At 37.0% G+C, this 18652-nt stretch overlaps 2 protein-coding genes and 1 pseudogene across 3 annotated transcripts; 2 read left to right on the top strand and 1 right to left on the bottom strand.

The window, feature by feature from the left end:
- Positions 1–6395: 6395 nt before the first annotated feature.
- Positions 6396–7249, top strand: LOC134218250 (KRR1 small subunit processome component homolog; annotated as a pseudogene).
- Positions 7250–8968: 1719 nt separating this feature from the next.
- On the bottom strand, positions 8969–9399 carry LOC134210480 (NEDD8-like). Its single transcript, XM_062686526.1, has 3 exons — positions 9290–9399; positions 9105–9232; positions 8969–9050 (listed from the first exon to the last, which is right to left on the bottom strand). Exons 1-3 carry the CDS (start codon positions 9305–9307, stop codon positions 8969–8971), a joined length of 228 nt encoding a protein of 75 aa, XP_062542510.1. The 5' UTR covers positions 9308–9399.
- A 5435-nt stretch (positions 9400–14834) lies between these two features.
- Positions 14835–18649, top strand: LOC134213802 (transport and Golgi organization protein 6). 2 transcript variants are annotated; one of them, XM_062693152.1, is made up of 5 exons: positions 14835–14886; positions 14942–15047; positions 15225–16663; positions 17235–18110; positions 18225–18649. In XM_062693152.1, exons 2-5 carry the CDS (start codon positions 14990–14992, stop codon positions 18600–18602), a joined length of 2751 nt encoding a protein of 916 aa, XP_062549136.1. In that variant the 5' UTR covers positions 14835–14886; positions 14942–14989; the 3' UTR covers positions 18603–18649. The 2 variants fall into 2 exon arrangements, with proteins under 2 accessions (XP_062549136.1, XP_062549137.1); XM_062693153.1 differs by having other exon boundaries at positions 14842–14886; positions 14950–15047.
- The last annotated feature ends 3 nt before the right edge of the window (positions 18650–18652 follow it).

Consider the following 18652-nt stretch of genomic DNA (forward strand, 5'->3'; position numbering starts at 1 on the left):
AACTAAAAGCCTTTTTCTCCGTGTAAAATAGCCTACACGCTTACATTAGATTACCTAAAATTACGTTTTTATTTTACCTAAAATTAGGTATTGGATGTTTATTTAATCGGTAAAATAACCGATAATTAACGTTATTTACCGACTTTAGGTATTTGAGTTTTCAAAAGGACGTTATTGTTTACCTAAATTAGATTTTTCTTGTGTTTGTAAAAAATATGTTTGTGCTGGTGATTGTCAAAATCTCCGGCTATCGCCATTGCATTTTCCTGCTGTTGGATTATTTGCATTCTTTAGACTATTTTGCGATTCAAAGTGATGGTAAGTGGTTGATTTTTAGGGCAAATTTTGAGGATAATACAGGAACTTATATTTATTTACAGAATTCCTGAAAATGGTTTATGTGTAATTCCGCCTGAAATTTTGGGGCGGCTGATCAGTTGGCATTTCAACAGATATTACAAAAGTCAATCCTCTGGATAGTTATGACAATGTCCCACCCGAAAACTTTCAGACTGGACCAGGACTCTAATCGAGTCACCTCAATAAGGTTTGCTAAGGTCTCGTTTTCTAATTGTTTATTTTATTTATATAGATTTTTACTACAGATAAAATCGAGGATAAAATTGAATCAAAATCCTCGATTCACGGCCACATGCCTCCATCCTCGGTTGCGCGGAAGCCTGCCAAGTCGTTTCATTTTCCCACCGAGCTCGAAAACGCTAAAATTGTCCTACCTCACATCATTCGAATACCCCAAGTGCTTGCAGGTCGTCCTCGAGCAGAGTTAAAGATTCATGTCTTGGAGGACCACTTAAGAGCCCTTGTAAATGATACATTTGATGCGGGCATGAATCTTGCTTGACCAGGTAGAACTTGTATTATTCTAAAATTTCGAAAGCCCTACTTCTGATGGAATGTTTCTCACGGATTTATTCCATTTATTTTATAGGGGTGTTTGAACGAAAACCGAAAATCCGACCTATTTTGAAATACATAGGAACCGGAATCCAGCGGAAAAGTTTTTCATAGTATGAAGAAGAGCTAATAACCGTCTTCGGTATGAGGCTACTGAGGGAAATTTGTGCTACAAAATATCTCGATCGATAAGAAATAAAACATGAATAATTGAATGAATTTTGTTTTTCTTAAAAAACACCGAATAAAAACTCTAATAGGTAATTTTATCGTTTCAAGAACCAAAACAAACAACATTAACCATTTTTCGATAAAAAGTAACGTCCGGAACTCGTAATTTTAACGATCATTCTTGTTTAAGGCTGCCTCACACCTCGGAAAATTTTCCAGGATTTTGAGCTGTATTTTAAATGGGGCCGATTTTGATTTTCCGTGTCCAAATTCCGAAAATGTATATGCAAAAATGCATGGGAAAAATCCGCGAACCAAATTCTCGAGGTGTGAGGTACCTTACCATTATTCTAACTTTAGGTAATCGATGATTACCTACATTTTAGGTATGTGCACTTTAGTTCGATTATCGGTATTTTTTACCGACTTTTAGATTCTCTTAACTATAAGCGTATACTGTGCGGGAAAATTTATAAATAAACTGATGAGATTTGCACAACAATGCGATTCTGATGAAACTTGGAACGGTAAACGATTTTGATCGTGCATTCTTATGCGATGTGTGGTTGTCTGGGGAGACTGCATCTATACTACGAAAACACAACCAAAACATCAGACCCCCGGTTGGAATGGTATCGTCACTTGCGACTATTTGATAGATTCCATTCAGTTGCACCAATAATTCGCGAAGTCGAAGCAAATTCTGCTCTTTCTCATGGAAATCCATATCTCTGTCAGAGTTTGAGTGAAACATGGCCGCCATTTCCTCCTCTCTGTTGCTCTACTGTAAAAACCCATAAAGAACTGTCATTGTTTGTGTGAAGAATTTTGCTTCGACTTCACGAATTGCGACGGAGCAGGAAATCCTGACCAACCATGAATACCGGAGCAGATGGAAATTCTGCGAAGGATGGTGCAAAGTGCGGACTCGAAACAGTTCGAATACTACTATGCCTTTTAGTCACGATAGGGTAACTGTCCTATTTTGAACTCAGAGGAAGTCATCCCAATTATGCTCATATCTATTGAAATACAGGTTCGATATGGGCGGAAATAACACTATTTCAAAGATGAAAGTCTTATTTATGAAATAGAAATTCGAAATGAGCTTCAGTTATTGATAAATCAGTCAAGAAATCAGTGAAATTTACCATTTTCTGAAATGAAAATATTCTCTTCTGGACAGTGCAACATATTTTGGACCCCCAAATGTACACATTTTGACACCAATTTAGTCTCTTCAAAGTCGAATTTCAAATTTACCTCAATTGAGCCGAAGCCAAGTCTTATCTTTCGATTGGCATGCATCAATGAGAAGATTCCGTGCTAAATTCAAATTTCGACAAAAACTAATGTAAGTCTGAGATTTTCAGTGATGTATATTTTAGCGTAACGCATTGTAACGCTTGCCTTCTTGAACAAATTAATCTGAAATTTCATCTAAATATCGCTTTTCGCACGGGAAACCAGTAAACAGATTCAACAATATTAATTTCGGAAGCCAATGGGGAAAGCGGCATCAGAAATCAGAAAATTGTCGCCAGGAGGGTCCAAAATGTGTGGGGGTCCAAATCAAGTTGGTTACCCTAATTGTTCGCTATTAGCTAATACATGAATATGATTGAGATGCGGTGAATGTCGTCGTTGCGAAACGGGTTCAGCATGGGACTGCCATCATCGAATTATTGCTGAGCCAGAGATTTTGCCGTGGAAACCATCATCGAGTTGTCGATCAATATAAAGTACTCTCTGAAATTTTATGATTTATTAATTTATGCTCGTGTGTCAATAAAATTTAATTAAACTGAAATTTTATAAAGAAATGGGACATTTTGTTGTTTATTGTTTTTGACAGATCAAAACTAAACTAAAATCATTAAGGGTCTGTCTCATTTGGAGAATTTAACTTAAAAGTGACATTTCGAAAATTAAAAAATCACCCCGTTATAAGAATGGCTGGTGCTACCCAGAATTCCAATAGGACATCGATGGAAAATGATTCGATATCTGTCAAAGTAATCTTCTATGAGCAGGGTTATTTGATAATTATTGAAATGTCACTTTTAAGTTTAATTTCAGTTTAATTATCCAATTGAGACAGACCCTAAAGCGACGTTCTTCTTCTTCTTCTTCTTCTTATTGGCATTACATCCCCACACTGGGACAGAGCCGCCTCACAGCTTAGTGTTCATTAAGCCACAGTTATTAACTGCGAGGTTTCTAAGCCAGTTTACCATTTTGCATTCGTATATCATGAAGCTAACACGATGATACTTTTATGCCCAGGAAGTCGAAACATCCAATCCGAAAATGCCTAGACCGGCACCGGGAATCGAACCCAGCCACCCTCAGCATGGTCTTGCTTTGTAGTCGCGCGTCTTACCGTACGGCTAAGGAGGGCCCTGAGCGACGTTATACTATTTTTATATACCGAAAAGTTATATATGCGCTAATAAATTAAAGTTATAATATCTCAGTATTGTTCAAGTTTAAACTTCATGTGATCAACAGGCGAATAGCCAGTTAGTAATGACTTTTAACAAAAGAATTTTTAGCACAAATAAAAATTGTCGCTGTCGTCGCTGTCCGAACATCTTCTGCTGGCGAGGATAGAGAGTAAATGCAAAGAAGGAAAATCCATACGATTTGACAGCTTGGTACCCAACATGTTCCGGACAGCAGAACAAAGGGAACCGAAGCGACAATCTTTATCTAGTAACTAAAATATCTTTTTATTTAATGGTGAATCCTTTGTTTTAGATGGTGTTGTAACAGTAAAATTTATGATATTTTAATTATATTTTTCATCTGGGTTGCTAGCAAAGTCATTTTACTCAAAATTAGGTTATTGGCCCAAAATACGGGTTTGAGTAGTTTTGTTTTTTTGTGTACGAAATATTTCAACCACCGAAACGCCCGCCCCCGCCCATCACACACACACAAGTGCAGTATTTGACGTTTGTAAATAATAAACAAAAACAACGTGTACTTCAGGGATGCAGATTTGAAGACATGTCTTCGATTTGAAGACATTTGAATCTCTGTGAAGACATTTATTTCTTGAAGACATTTCGAAGACTTTTCAAAATATTTGAAGACTTATTCACTTATTCGAAGATACTGAAGACAATCAATAAGCCAGCGAGAGAAAATATAATTTTATTTCTTACTTATATTTCTGCGACTTCTATATGTAAATTATACAAAAAAATACAAAAGTTATAATAGTCTTTGTCTCGTCGGGCTTAGAATCTCAAACATAAAAAATACATTCCTAACGCATTTTAGACCTCACAGCACTAACTTTGAGTTGAACGCGGTTATAAAATCTTGCCTGTATGTAAAAAGTATTTAAATACATCGGAAACAATGACTGATCAATTTACGGCAAAAATAGATTGAACTCTTCTATGATTTGATTTAATCATTTCAACCGTTGAGCTAGAACCTGAACGTTTTCTAAATTTCTTCTGAATTCATTTGATTTTCTAAAATATCTTCTAAATATCCGACGGAAAACTCTTTGAATATTCCGAATTTTTGAAAGAATTGTTCGTGTAAAATAAGGAGAATTTCCGATAAAAATGATGAATTTCTTGTCTTTATTCAAGAGAATTGAAATTGGAAATTCAGTACAACATTTATATTTAATAATTTCCAAAAAGTTATAAGGAAATCTCCAATATTTAAACGAAAAATTCATCTTGATTTACAATCCCACAATAAATGCACTTTAATTTCCACAAGAAAATTGTCTCAATTAAATTTCATAGAAAATTCTTACGAACGTCGATAAGAAATTTAAAATGCTGGGAATGGATATTTCTCATTTTCAAGGTAAATTTCTAGGAAAATCTCCTAAAAGAAATTCAAAGGAAACTTGCTACACGCTTTCGTTAAATTCTTCCTTGAATTCTTTGATTTTCTTCTAGAAAAATCTTTGGACATTCTTCCGGTGTTTTCTTTACGAATTCTCTCTATGAATTTCTTCAAAAATCGTCCTGGTATTCTTTCTGTAATCCTCCAGGAAATTTTCGGAATTACAGGGAGTTTTCCGAAATCCAGAATTCAGTCAAGATCCTCCAGAACTCCTTCATGTTCTTCAGTTTCTTCCAATTCTTCCTGATTTTCGAAAGTTTTCCTGCGATTGCGGCGGAAGCTCCACCAGGGTTCTCCGTAAGTTCCCCTCTGGAAGATCCTTTAAGAAAGTTGCGAATGACTCATCGAGAATTCTTCCGGAAGTATACTATGAAATTCATCTGGTATTTCCTCCAGGATTTCTTTCGGAAATTTCTTCAGCAATACCTCAAGAAGCTCCTCCAAGAATTCATCCAGAACTACCTCCAAGAATTTCTCCAGAAGTTTCTTTAGAATTTCACCGAAATTGCTTCAATAATCTCTGAGGAATATCCTTCAGAAATTCATCAGGAAAATCTTTCAGGATTCCTCCAGAAAAAACTCCGGAATTCATCCTGAAGTTTCTACAAGAATTCTTCTAAAGTTCCTCCAAGAATTCCTCCGAAAGTTTCTTCTGAACTTTTCCGAAAGTTTCTTCAGTAAATCCTCTGAATTCCTCGAAAATTACTTTAGGAGACTTCCAAAAGTAATTAGAAGTCCATCCAGAAGAAATTAGAGTTATAAGAAGCTCCAGCAGAAATTTATCCGGAAGTTGATTCAGAAAGTTTAGCGGTGATCATTTAGAAAATTTTCTCGATGTTTCTCCAAGTATTTCAGTAAATTTTGAATCCCAATAGAATTCTTTAAAATAAATTCGAAGAATTCACGTGAGAAATCAGTTTAAAAATCGACTCAGTACAAAACAGGAAACCGTTATAAAAAATTACAGAATTTTAAAGAATATTTTCTTGAATTATTATAATTTGTATGTGAAAAATTAAATTATTCCACATCAGTAAAATAAGGAGATTATTGAATTGGGTTTCGAAATTTCTCACTGATAATCATAATTTTAATATTGAAGACATTTGAAGACATTTTCAAACGACTGTGAAGACATACGAAAATATCATCTGGCATCCCTGGTGTACTTCGTTGGTTTAATTTCTTCTCATCGTAAGGCAAGAACAGTGTTCCATTAATTTAAAATTACTTGTGAATAATCGTGAAGTTATATGAGTGAGTGATTCGGAATCTGACGCCAATGACCAAGCAGGGGATATCGAAATTTCAGCGAGGTGGAGAACGCGTGGTTGCTGAAAATACCAGAGTTCAAAAGGGGATAACCCTCAAGGGCTGAGGAAAGCTCTTTCTCCTGCTTGTTTTGAAATATCGCGAAAAGTAGTTAAGGAATGTGGCCCTTGGAGAGAAAGCTTGACGGGCATCGCCTGAAAGCGGAACTAGACTTGATTCAAGGTAAATGACGGTAAAACCACGGAACACATGGGACCCGTTCATCATTCTGAAGGCGAGAGATTTGATGCTGCTCCAGATCAGTTCCTTTCGAGCAAGCTGTGAAGGTGGACGATGAAATAAGTTCGATATCAAGATTAAGAACTTGGTACGAAACAAGGCAAAGTTCGTCAAAGACGTAATCGATTGATTGGTCCAAATGGATGTACTTTGAAGTCGCTGGAACTGCTGACGAATTGTTACGTTTTAGTTCAAGGAGCCACAGTTTCAGCCATTGGACTCTAAGGACTGCAATGCGTCAGAAAAGTTGTCGAGGAAACTATGAAAAACATACATCCAATCTATAACATCAAAGCATTGATGATCAAACGAGAATTGATGAAGGACGACAAGCTGAAAGAGGAAAACTGGGAAAGATTTCTTCCTAAATTTCAAGCTAAAAACACAACTAAGCGAAAGAAGCCCAAGGAGCAGGAGAAAGAAAGAATACAACGTTTCCTCCTCCATTACTGGAGAGTAAGGTCGATAAAGAGCTGGCCTGGTGAATATTTCCTCACGGAGGATCAGAAAAAAGCAAAGCGATTACAAGAACGGCGAGAAAAGGAGCAGAAAAATTCCAGCATTCAAAAGCAACGGCGAGAGAAGGATTTCACCGCTCCGGATGAGAGTAAACCCAAGAAGACCCAAGCTAATGATAAAAGCAACAAAGTTGATGTTAATGCGTTGAAAAGTAAAATTGCTAAAGCAAATAAGAAAGCTAAATTTGTTAAATGAAAAAGACAATAAAATAAAATGGGTGAAATAATCAAAAAAACAATCATTATTCGGTCCAACAGCCTTCACCAAAATGCAGATTGTGCTAAATCTGAGGAAAATTATGCTCTTTAGTGGAATGTCTTCATTTGTCATAAGACGAATTTAGAACTATCCATTGAATTCCACCACATTGTAATCTATAATGTTTCGTAAAAGACCATCTTAAGTATCTCGTATTTGTCGAATCAAAAACGAGACACTTAAGATGCCCTTACAGTTGAAGTCGAAATACGTACTTGCAGAGATTAAAATGTGATGAAATTCAAAAGAATAGTACTAAACTCGTCTTATGACAGATAAGTCTCTAAGTTGATTTCATTTTTTTTTAAAGATAATTACAATCACAAGCAAACCTAAAACTAGGTAAACAAATCTACATTATAATAGTTGACCAAGCGTAACTATTTTAAGCTCTTTTTAGTGGAATTGAAGTACCATCTGAAAATAAGTTTATCATTATTCCACTACGTTTTGTTAACTTTGCAGATACGTATTCCAAGTCGAGTCATGTACGAGACACTGAAGACGACCTCACGGTTGAGGTCGAAATACGTATCTGTAAAGATAACAAAACCTAGTGGAATTAAATGGAAAGTACTAAACTCGTCTTAAACGGTTGAATAGAAAATGTTTTGTTTAGCTTTTTTATACCTAATTCAAGTGCTTTAAAAACACAAGTCGTATATGTTTTTGAAGGTTTTAAATGGTTTCGTCAATCCGACATAAAAGATGAATTTCTAAAACTATATTGCAGAAGGTGACTGCAATCGGTTCCTAATCTAAGAAAATTTCTTGACTTCCCTGGGCATAACATCCTTATCGTGTTATCCACAAGAAGATTACGAATGCAAAAATGATGACACATAGAAACCTCGTAGTCAATAACTGTTAATAAACGCTAAAATGTTGGGCGACAGTGTCCCAGTGAAAGACTGGAACGCCAACAAAAAAGATGTAGATGAATAATCCAAAAAATGAATGATGACTCAATAACAATATAGTATACAACTAGGCCGTTCAAAATTACGTCCAAGGTTTGGGGAGGGGGTCGAGTGACAGGATAGGGGAGGAGGGTTTGTCTTATGTGACGTCCATCCACAAGAAAAAATCCTGAAAGCATTTAAGGAAAAACTGCATTTAAACATATTTAAACTGTTATAAGGAATAACTCATTATGTTATTAAAATAGTAGAAAAGAAAAATCAAATAATCGCCAAAATAAAATGACATGTAGTCAGGGAGGAGTCAATGATTTGTGACAGTTTGACAGGTGGGGAGGGGGTTGAAATGTCAAAAACGATGGACGTAATTTTGAACGATCCCTATAAATCATTTGGCTTGAATTTAGTGTCTTTGTCGTTTGTCGTGCTTCCTTGACCCGATAAAAAGTATGTATATACTAACTGGTTATCGTTAAAAAGAAATAAACAATTACAATTACAATTATCCTTATTTATATTTAGGAATAAGTTCGAATCAATATGTCATTAGCACACAGTTTTTTTTTTCAGATCACTTTTCCATAGAAGTTTTATTTGTAGTAGTTTATAATAAAACAAAATAATTTAAACCTTATAGGAATAGAGAATCAAAAGTGAGCCATCGTTTTACGCATTTCAATCTGGACTTGAGTAGCCACACTGCGTCAAGCATCACGAATCATCCTTCATCCTGCTTGGGGTTCAAAACATTCAATTTAAGGACTTCCGCGAAGAGCCAGTACCAAATGAAGCACTGAACCTCCTTGCACTTTGTAATCCCGGGTTTTGTCGTCATTCCTGGGAAACAAGAACCTATTAGTACGATATATAGAATTTATTTGAAGACATTACATTTGCTTTCCGAAAAGATAAGACGCTGCTGTGAGGGGGATGCCTTCTTTTTCTTCGACCCTTTCCTTGATGCGGTCCACTTTATCCGTGGGTTCAATGTCGATTTCGATTTCCTTTCCAGTAAGGGTCTGACATTCATTGATTTATTTGATTTATTCATATGAGCAATACAAAAAGGTACTCACCTTCACTTTGATCAGCATCCTGATGTAATTTGTATCCTAAATACTGGAAGAAAGTTATTTTTATATGAGACGAATTTTCAGTTTTTATTCGCCTTCTGACGCTTTAAAAATCAGCGCAAAATGACAAATGCTGTCAAATGTCAAAATAAAAGAAAAACTACGCCCCCAGAAGTTTGACTGATGGTCACGTAAATCGGTTTACGTCGGTATGATCGACATGATGATAGTCCCGACTAAGAGTGAATATATAATACAAAAAATAACCTTATATGTTATGGAAAAACTATCTGAAAATACTTATACTCTATTATGCCACCCAATGAATGAACCGTATCAAAAAGCTAATAAATTTATAAGTTAATGAAAAGTATAAGTTTGAATGTATGTGACTAATGCGATGTATAAGTTTTTCTTATACATGTCATTAAGCGCCTGCTTTGACAAAAAGTATTAGAAATATTAATAATAAACAACATTAATTTTTTTACGTGTAGATGAGCGAAGATAAATCCTCTGTCTCCAAACGAACTGTCAAACGTGTTCTAACGAGCATGACGTCACGATTTCAATGGAAACGTTAAGGGCTGTGAGTTATGCGTGTGACGGGCAAAAAATCGACCTAGCATGCTTTCGCTCATCTATAGATTCTACTATCTATAGCCATTTTATGAAAGATTCGAACAGCTGATCGAAATTTTGAGTGAGGTCGGCTCGTTTTGGTAAATTTGTGTAAACCATCATCATACCATCGTCATCATCATTATTTCATTTCATTTTCGCAAATGTTCCTGTAAAATGTAAATATTAGTATTTGGTCTCCTGTCAGAGTTTTATAAAATGGCTTATAGTCCCGAGAATTAGATTCTGTCTAAATATTACGTAACGCAATAAGGGTTATTTTGTTACGATTTGTTAGCAAAATATGGGGTGGTGGTCTCTCGAAGTTTTGCTACGCTGATCAATAGAGGAAATTATTAATTTTTTTTGAAAATATTTTATTATCTTTAAAATAGCATGAAGTATATATTTTTTAATTATTGTATCGTGCTTCAAGTTGTACCAAAATTTAGATTTTTCCCAAAAACAGTATTTGTTACGCGTTACGCATAGGGTGGGGGTAATTCTGAAAAGTGTTACAGGTTGTTACGAGGGGTGGGGGTTCTTGAAACAACGTTTTTCGCGTTACGTAAATTTGAACAGGCCCTTATAGATTGTTTCACCTATATTTAGCCCCAAACAAGTTAGGGAACGGCAACGAAACAGCAAATTTGACAGAAAATATATTGGCAAACTGTCACATTGCTGCGTTGTCGCCTTTGACATTGTGTATGGGACTTTACAGAAGGACGTAAAATCCCGATTAATCGATTATGCTACGTTTAGACAAGGTAAGTGAATGAATCGCCCACTTTGAGCGTGCTGAAGCGGCACACTCTATATATACAGTGACTATAATAACAGTGTCGTCAAGTGTCAGAATTGGAACAGAATCGTCTGTCAGTTCCATACAAATGCGTTCCAAACGAGCAAGACCTGTCAAACGTGGCACATGACGTTACTCTTCTATAGGACTCCTATCTACATAGTCGCGATTCGCTAGTTGGGCTACGATCTCGACCCAACTAACGAATTCGGTTTTAGTTGGGCCAACTGACAGCCATTTGAACACGTGTATTTCTGACTTGAACATCACAAATGATGTCCAGTGACGTCCAATCCTGATTTCCGTGTTTACTATTGATTTTGACGTACGGTTGCTTTAAGTTGGGTTATGACTCAACCAGCGAAGGCCCAACTAAAAAGTGGCTAAGATTGTGATTTTCTGGATATGATACACTGCGCGGCGTTTGTAATGTTCCCAAATGGGTACTGCACAAAACTTCACGCGGCGAATGACTGTCGAAAGGTACGGCCGCGCCAAACGATACACCGCAATGCCCACCCATAAGAATCAAGTAAACGGGTAGAAAGCGCGGCGGTACCTTTCATGAAGGGTTCGCCTGCAATTTGAGAAAATCAGGCAATATTAAAATCCCAACCAGCGAATCACGACTGTAGTATACTGATATTATAGTTAGGAAAATTATTTTGAGCTATTTAGTGGAATGCTTTTGTCATGACAGCAATCCTTTACCTTGACCTCATCAGGTCTGTTCGTGTCTCGTACGTCGAGCGAGAAGTCGAATCAAGTACGAGACACGAAGACGGCCTTACGGAGGTCGAAATGCATCTGTCAAGATACAATTAAGTGGTGAAATTCAATGGGATTGTACTAACTCGTCTTATGACAGGTGAAATTGTAGATTTACTTGACCAATGGATTCGAAGGTCGGTCCACTTGCCTGTTTCAAACGTTCCCTGTGCAAGCGTTTCCGAACTTATTTGAACTTGGTAGATTGCCTTGTTTTGCTCCCGTCTGACAAAACAATGAGGTAATAAACTATAGAGGAAGATTGTCGCTGTCGTCACTGGCGAAACATCTTTTGCTGGCGAAGATAGGGCACCAAATGTCAACGAAGGAAAAATAAAATAACAGCAAAAAGCACGCGGCAGAATTGTCAGTTTTGACAGATTTTACTATGAAAATGGGTGTGAAGGTGGAAACGGGGATTTTAACGACTGTTCAAGGAGCGACTATTTCGAACGGTCGGGTCCAGTAGGGAAATCCATACGACAGTATATCTTCAGCAACATAATGTTAATCTGAGACGAGATTTGCAAAGACGCTATGCTTCTTTTCCCTATTTTTGTGATTTTTTATTTTGAGTATAAAAGTTCATCGGTGGCATCCGAATAAAAAGTCCAATAGAATTACAAGAAATTATTGTAAAATACGATAAATTTAATTGTAATTACAATAAACTCTATTGTTACTCACAATAGAATAACAATTATTAGATTGTTTCCACCTAAATCCTATTGTGAATGGCAGTTTTATAGAAAATAGGTAGGTTACCGTAACAATAAAAAATCGTTTTTTCTCGAACAAATTTTTTCCATTACAATAGAATTTATTATAATTCTATTGTCAACATTTTCTGTCAATAGATTTTATTGTACGTCTATTGGAACAAGGCTATTTAATTGGTCAATGAAAAACAATAGAATTGATTGTTCATCATTGTATTGGCTTTTTGCCTTTATAAGAGTATTGGAGATTTTTTTCTCACAGTCATCTTTTTCTCACACTCAATACACTCAAAAAGTTTGATTTTCCGTGTATAATATTTGTCAGTGCTCAATCTGAAAACAAATAGACGTCAAATCATGGGGAATCGATTTAGTGACCTTAATGTGACTAACGAGTAATGGGTTATAATTAAAATTTCTAACAAAATCGATCAACCGAAATGAGAGGGTGTGGGGGCGTTCAAAAATTACGTCCATGGTTTGAGGGGGGAGAGGTCAGAGTGTTGTGACAGTTTGTGACAGGGGGAGAGAGGGGTTCTTCATCTTATGTGACGTCCATCCACAAAAAAATACTAAGATTTAAGGAACAACTTGCATTTTAAAACATATTCAAACTGTTAGTAGGGACATAACTCATATGTTGAAAAATAGTGTTCGAAAAGAGAAACCAAAATAATCGCAAAATAAAATGACACATGTACGTACAGGGGAGGGGAGTCAATTTGTGACAGTTTGTGACAGGAGGGGAGAGGGTTGAAACGCCGAAAAACGATGGACGTAATTTTTGAACGATCCGTGAGAAAGAAGGAGCAAATCACAATTTACATAACTCTTCAAATTGGTGAAATCGCAATACAAAGATATTTTAATGTAATTGTAGTTTCTATTCGGGATATGCAAAGTCATTAATTAAAATAGACCTGTGCAGGAGTTCAATTTCACTCACTCGATGGATTTTGACATTTGAGCGGGTCGTCTTCTCGAACAAAAGTTCATTTTTGTCATTATGACCGCCCAAACGTCATAATTTCTTGAGGGAGTTCATTTTGTTAGTCTATTACACGCTTAGTTCAGTTCACCCAAATAGGTACTTGATTCACCCATATTTGGGTGTATTAGCAATACCATTTATGGTGAATTTCACGAAAAGTAGTAAATTTACCTATAAAATAGGTAAATCTGTGTTCCATTTATCGTTATTTTCTTTACCCAAATTTGGATGAAAAAAATTGTTTTGACAGATCATAAAATGGATTCGAACTTCAAAACCACCAGAATGCGATCAAATGGTAAGAAAATACATAATCGTTGAAATTCATCTTCAAAGTTATTTATTTTATAATTTATTCTATTCGTAGGTTCTGAACCAACTGTTATATTTCACCGAGGAGTGGTGTGTACTACAAAGCAGCAGCATGCTCTTCCTTCATGGATACTATAGCAGCAGCGGAACATCTATTGAAACTAGCCAGCAGCCTAACCGGCGCTGCTTGGTGCGTCAGCGTTTCCGGAACGCTGAAATGCGGAAAAATGATTCCCCGAATCAGCAGCATACAAGTACATCCTGACCCGATTGATAATTTCTTCATTTACATTGTTTTATCTATTCGTAGGTATTAAATCTATTCCGAAAGGGCGTATCGGAGTGTTATTATCCGGTAAACCGAGCAGCAGTCCACCGATCTCACCTGGAGTTTCTGGAACGCAATGGAATGCACGAAGACAAAAAATGTTACCGAATCAGGACGCGCTGAACTTGCCGGTAGGTGAATATATTCCCATTAATTTGCCATTTATTATGATATATATAATTGATTCAACTGTTCGTGAGTACCATTAACATAAATCTTTTTCAAAGGGTGGTGGAGCTCGGCGCAGACCTGGCTCAAATGCAACTTCGGAAGCAGAGGAAACCGGCAGCAGCAGCTCTTTCGGCTCCCATTACGTCCAAGTAATCCATGAGATGCGGATGGTAGCATCATCAACAGGTAAAACTTAATCACTATCAATACTTTCATTCTCTAATTGATATAATTTTTCTTCTTCGCTACAGAACTGGCAAGCAACAGCTGAAACCAGATGAAAATCACCACCAAATCACCAATCTACATGAGTTGTTCCCAACCGTGCAGCAGGGAATGCTGTCGGCCACATATTGCATCGGCATAACATAAAACGCGCTGATACCTTTTAAAAAATAGTATTGAATATATATTATATACATAAAAAGATTATTTGAAAATACATTTTGATTGATATTAACAATTGTTTCTTCCAAAATCGGAAAACGCAAAATGCAATTTGAATCCATAATAGAAATGACCACAGGTAAAAGTTCAAAAAGTACCTAAATTTGGGTAATATTCACCTATAAACACATACATGAAACACCCAAATATGGGTGAACGGTGATTACCCATATCGAGGTATGTGCACTTTTGGGATTTATATCTTCACCCATATTTGGGTGAACATAAGCGTGTAGGGCGTGATTTTCGGGGTAAATGACCTTTCAGGGTAATGTAGTATTCGGGGTAGTGAATATTCGGGGTACTGGCATTCGGGGCAGTGACATTTGGGTTAGTGTCAGAACCACCAACTACCTTAAGATATCTAAAAACTTTGCGCTATGTTTTTATAAACATGCATCGATCAAAATCGTAATAAATTTTAACATGGTAAACAGGGTAAGCAGTGCTCTTTTTGATTAATAAATATCTCAGATTATATTAATAAAACTAGATTGATAGATACTGAGAACGCTGAAAACAGATCAAAATTTATCGCACCATGGAAGCCAAAACAGTGGTGAAAATACTGAATGATCTGGTAGCAATAAAAATAGAAGGTAAGTACAATGTAGGTAATTAGGTATTCCTTGTGGAAGATAAAATCTAAGGTCCAGTAATCAAAAGTGTGCATCACGATTCAAAAAGGATGTAATTTTTATTTTGTTAATTTTACAAACATGCTTTATTCCCTCCAAATTTCGCCAATATTAACATTCCTCTTCCCCATTTTATAGATCTTAATATCAAGCAATTGCTAACTATTCTGGAAGCAGTAAAACAGGAGCAGGACTTCTCGGACAGCAATGATGCTGATTGTTTATGGAAGATGTCAGTTCAATTTCTACATATTCAGCAAAGTTTCGTATCTAATTATGCAGTACAACGAGAAACCCCCAACGACCAAGGCACACCAGAAGGAGATCTAATCAATCTTCCAGAGCAACTGATATTTCTGCAAGCAGTGGATCGTATTCGACAATTTACTCTGAATTTGTACCTGCCTCAGGAGCTGAGAGGACTAACCAAATGCGATTTGAAAATGATTATTCAGTTGGAGAGTGCTGAACGAATTAGACGGCTGGAATATTGCGTAGAAGCTTTCCGGAAGTTGTTTGAATCCAAAATCGTAGCTATCCAAACGCAACTAGAAAACTGCATTCTGGAATACATCGCCGGAGTATTCAGTTATTACTTTCTTCTGGGAGATTTCTCCGAAATGCGGGAAAGCATGGCCTTCAAGGGAATTGGAATGTTTTCGGTGGATCAAATTTTTAAAAGTTTATTGATCATTAAAGGGATTCCAAAGCTGCCTGCAGAGTTATCAAAACAAACACACTTGGAGCTACTCAGGTTAACCGGGGAACCAGGAGGTTTACCAGTCCTATGCAGAACACTTCTAGCTAACGTCCCTACGGACGAAGCACCCACATGGAAGAAGAGTGAAATTATCGCAAAGATTGTCGCTAGCAAAGGTCACACCAAGAAATTCTACCGGCAGGTTCTTCGAGATGTGTTTGTACTTTATGAGACTTCTTTGTTCAGCAACGAACAGGAAGAGAATCTTCCCTACGCGACTACTTGTGTTGAATGCATGCGACAACTATATTTGCTTCCTCCCGCTTATCAGGAACTTCGGGACACAATTGACAATTATTTCGTAGGATGGGTTGATCAAATGACAGAGCCAGAAGAAATGTTGAATGGATCAATTGTGCTGGAACGTTCCGAGTTGGTGAAGGCTCTTTACATAAACTATATGGCTTTTAGTGGTTCTTCATGTAGCTCTGTGAGCTCGTCGATTTTAACCGCCTCACTCCATATTTTTCTCCAGTTGTATTCAATGATTCCCACCGGAGCAGAGGAACGGAAGTACTTGCAAACATTGATCGTATTTTGTTTGTCGAATAGAGGGAAAAATGAACTGGAACGGATTTTACAAGAATTGTTTCTTGGAAATAAAAACAGTAATTCAATGAAGAAAATCCACTCAAGAATCTGTGTGAAAGAAGCGCCAGAAGGCGGAACCTATTCACTGCAGGTTGGACCACCATCGGAAGATGACGAACATATGGTGGCCCCAACGTTAGTCGATATTTTGAAAGAGTCAAACAGAAATCTTCTTATCTACGATGTGTTTGTTCTTCTATTGAAGTTATTAGAACAAACTAGTTCGGTAAGTACTAATGTTACAAAGCTTCACAGCGACCATAACAACTAGGAGGCGAATCAAATATGACGTCCACTACTTTTTGAGATTTCTAGAAGCACACCTCCCCCCTGTAACGTTTTTTTTTTGTATATCTAGTATAAATATGTATTTTCACAAAGTCTTAGACCCCCTCCCCCTTAAAGCCTTTGACGTCATTATTGAACGACCCCTAGTCAGTATTGAGAATTCATTTATACGTCTATTCTATTGCTTATACATATTACGAGATGTTGTTTCATAAAGTCTGTATCGCAAACAAAACCAAGGAATGCTTTTTATACTGGCTTCGATTAACGACTGAATTAATGAGCCCGCAGTCATTAACTGCTGTGAATGGTTTTAATTTTGCAGAAAATGTTTAGGCTTTTAGAAAAAAATATCAATTTATCTCCTAGATCTGAAGCAACCGATAATTTGATTTCAGAAAAACACTACACGCAAAGTACATTCAAATTTCTCACTGCTACGTACCCCCAACCACATAAAAATTCACGAAAATAAAGTTAAAGAGAATAAAATGCATTTCATGTTTCAGGAAATAAATCGAAACGTGCTGTTCGATGCTGAAGAACAAGATGCGTTTAAGTGTAACACATTCTACCAAAAATACCTCCTCATTCAGGCTCTTATGGATCTCGTTAGTCACAAGCATCTGCACAATCAAATGTATGAAAACCCTACGGAAATATTGGCGTTCATTAAATCCTTCGTAATCAAAAGCATCGATGGAGTGCAAGTGAACCACAATTTATTAGAGATAATCCTCTCGTTGTTTCAAGAACTTTTGCAACGGTTACAGACTAACGACGATGTACAAGAAATTATGAAATTGTTGATCCGATTCAAAAATTCTACATATTGCAACGACCAACTGAGCGCACAAATTGACTTTATTTGCAATGGAAGCAAACTCAAACATGATTCCGAACAAAGCCCGTACCAGAATGCATTCAGCCTATGCTCCGACAAGGAACCGTATTGCAAAGTGTATGGTACCACGTTGATGATTGGTTTGCTGAAGAAACGTGATCAGGAAAGCCTTATTCAGAAACACGCGGTTCTGATTCTGGCGTTGAACAATTTGCGAAACGTGGAGAGCTACGCCTTCCTGAACTCGGTGCGGCTGCTGGTGGCACTATGTGATGTGCTGGAAGCGGATACGATCGAAGGCCTAATAAAGGAATATCAGTGCACCGATAACGATGTGGATTACCGTTTGAAGGTGGGAGAAGCAACCATTAAAACGGTGGAAGCTATTGGGCCCATTGCTTTCAAATATAGAGAGCAGCTAATCAACTGTTTTCTGCATGAATGTAAAAGTCCTATTGATGAATTACGAGCGTCAAGTCTTGCTAATTTAGGCAACGTTTGCAAGATTCTGTCCTATCAGGTGCACACATTCTTTTATGAGGTAGGTCCACAGTTACAAGCATCGTCGCTGGGTATGTTGTTCTATATAAAAAGTATTACAAATCGGTGCGTGGAAGTGCATAAAACTTTTTGACTAATGAATACCTTTTTTCAGATGTTCCTAGTTGTGAAATCCACCGTCGAGACAGATTGCTACCTACCTGCTCGCCGAGCCGCCATTCTGGTACTCTCTCAACTGATCGAAGGAATGGACAATCTTCTGGATTATCAAGAATATCTTTCCTCAATTTATCGATTCCTAAAGTATATCACCGAATCGGAGAAAGATGACGTGACTCGGTTGCAAGCTGCTGTCGGTCTCGATCACCTGAAGGTAAAGACGAAAGACTTTTTGAATGTCGCCAATACTGCGATGGCTGTTGGCAAACTCGAGAAGGAGATTCGGATATTCGGAATCAAGGAGCAGGAAGCGGCAGAACGACGTCGAAACACACGAGGAAGTGAAACTATTCTTACGAAAATGTTAGACTAAAAATGTTTATTACAAAGTTTGATTTTCTTGTTCTTACGTACATCATATGG

The sequence above is a fragment of the Armigeres subalbatus genome, chromosome 2, assembly GCF_024139115.2.
Source record: "Armigeres subalbatus isolate Guangzhou_Male chromosome 2, GZ_Asu_2, whole genome shotgun sequence".
Lineage (NCBI taxonomy): Eukaryota > Metazoa > Arthropoda > Insecta > Diptera > Culicidae > Armigeres > Armigeres subalbatus.

Bases quoted from the DNA above. Each gene is read 5' to 3' on its own strand.
- LOC134210480 (XM_062686526.1), bottom strand. The intron at 9,051-9,104 runs GTAATGTCTTCA...CTTGTTTCCCAG, and splicing joins TATCTTTTCGGAAAGCAAAT to GAATGACGACAAAACCCGGG.
- LOC134213802 (XM_062693152.1), top strand. From the start codon at position 14,990: ATGGAAGCCAAAACAGTGGTGAAAATACTGAATGATCTGGTAGCAATA. The intron at 15,048-15,224 runs GTAAGTACAATG...CCCATTTTATAG, and splicing joins GGTAGCAATAAAAATAGAAG to ATCTTAATATCAAGCAATTG. The intron at 16,664-17,234 runs GTAAGTACTAAT...TTCATGTTTCAG, and splicing joins TATTAGAACAAACTAGTTCG to GAAATAAATCGAAACGTGCT.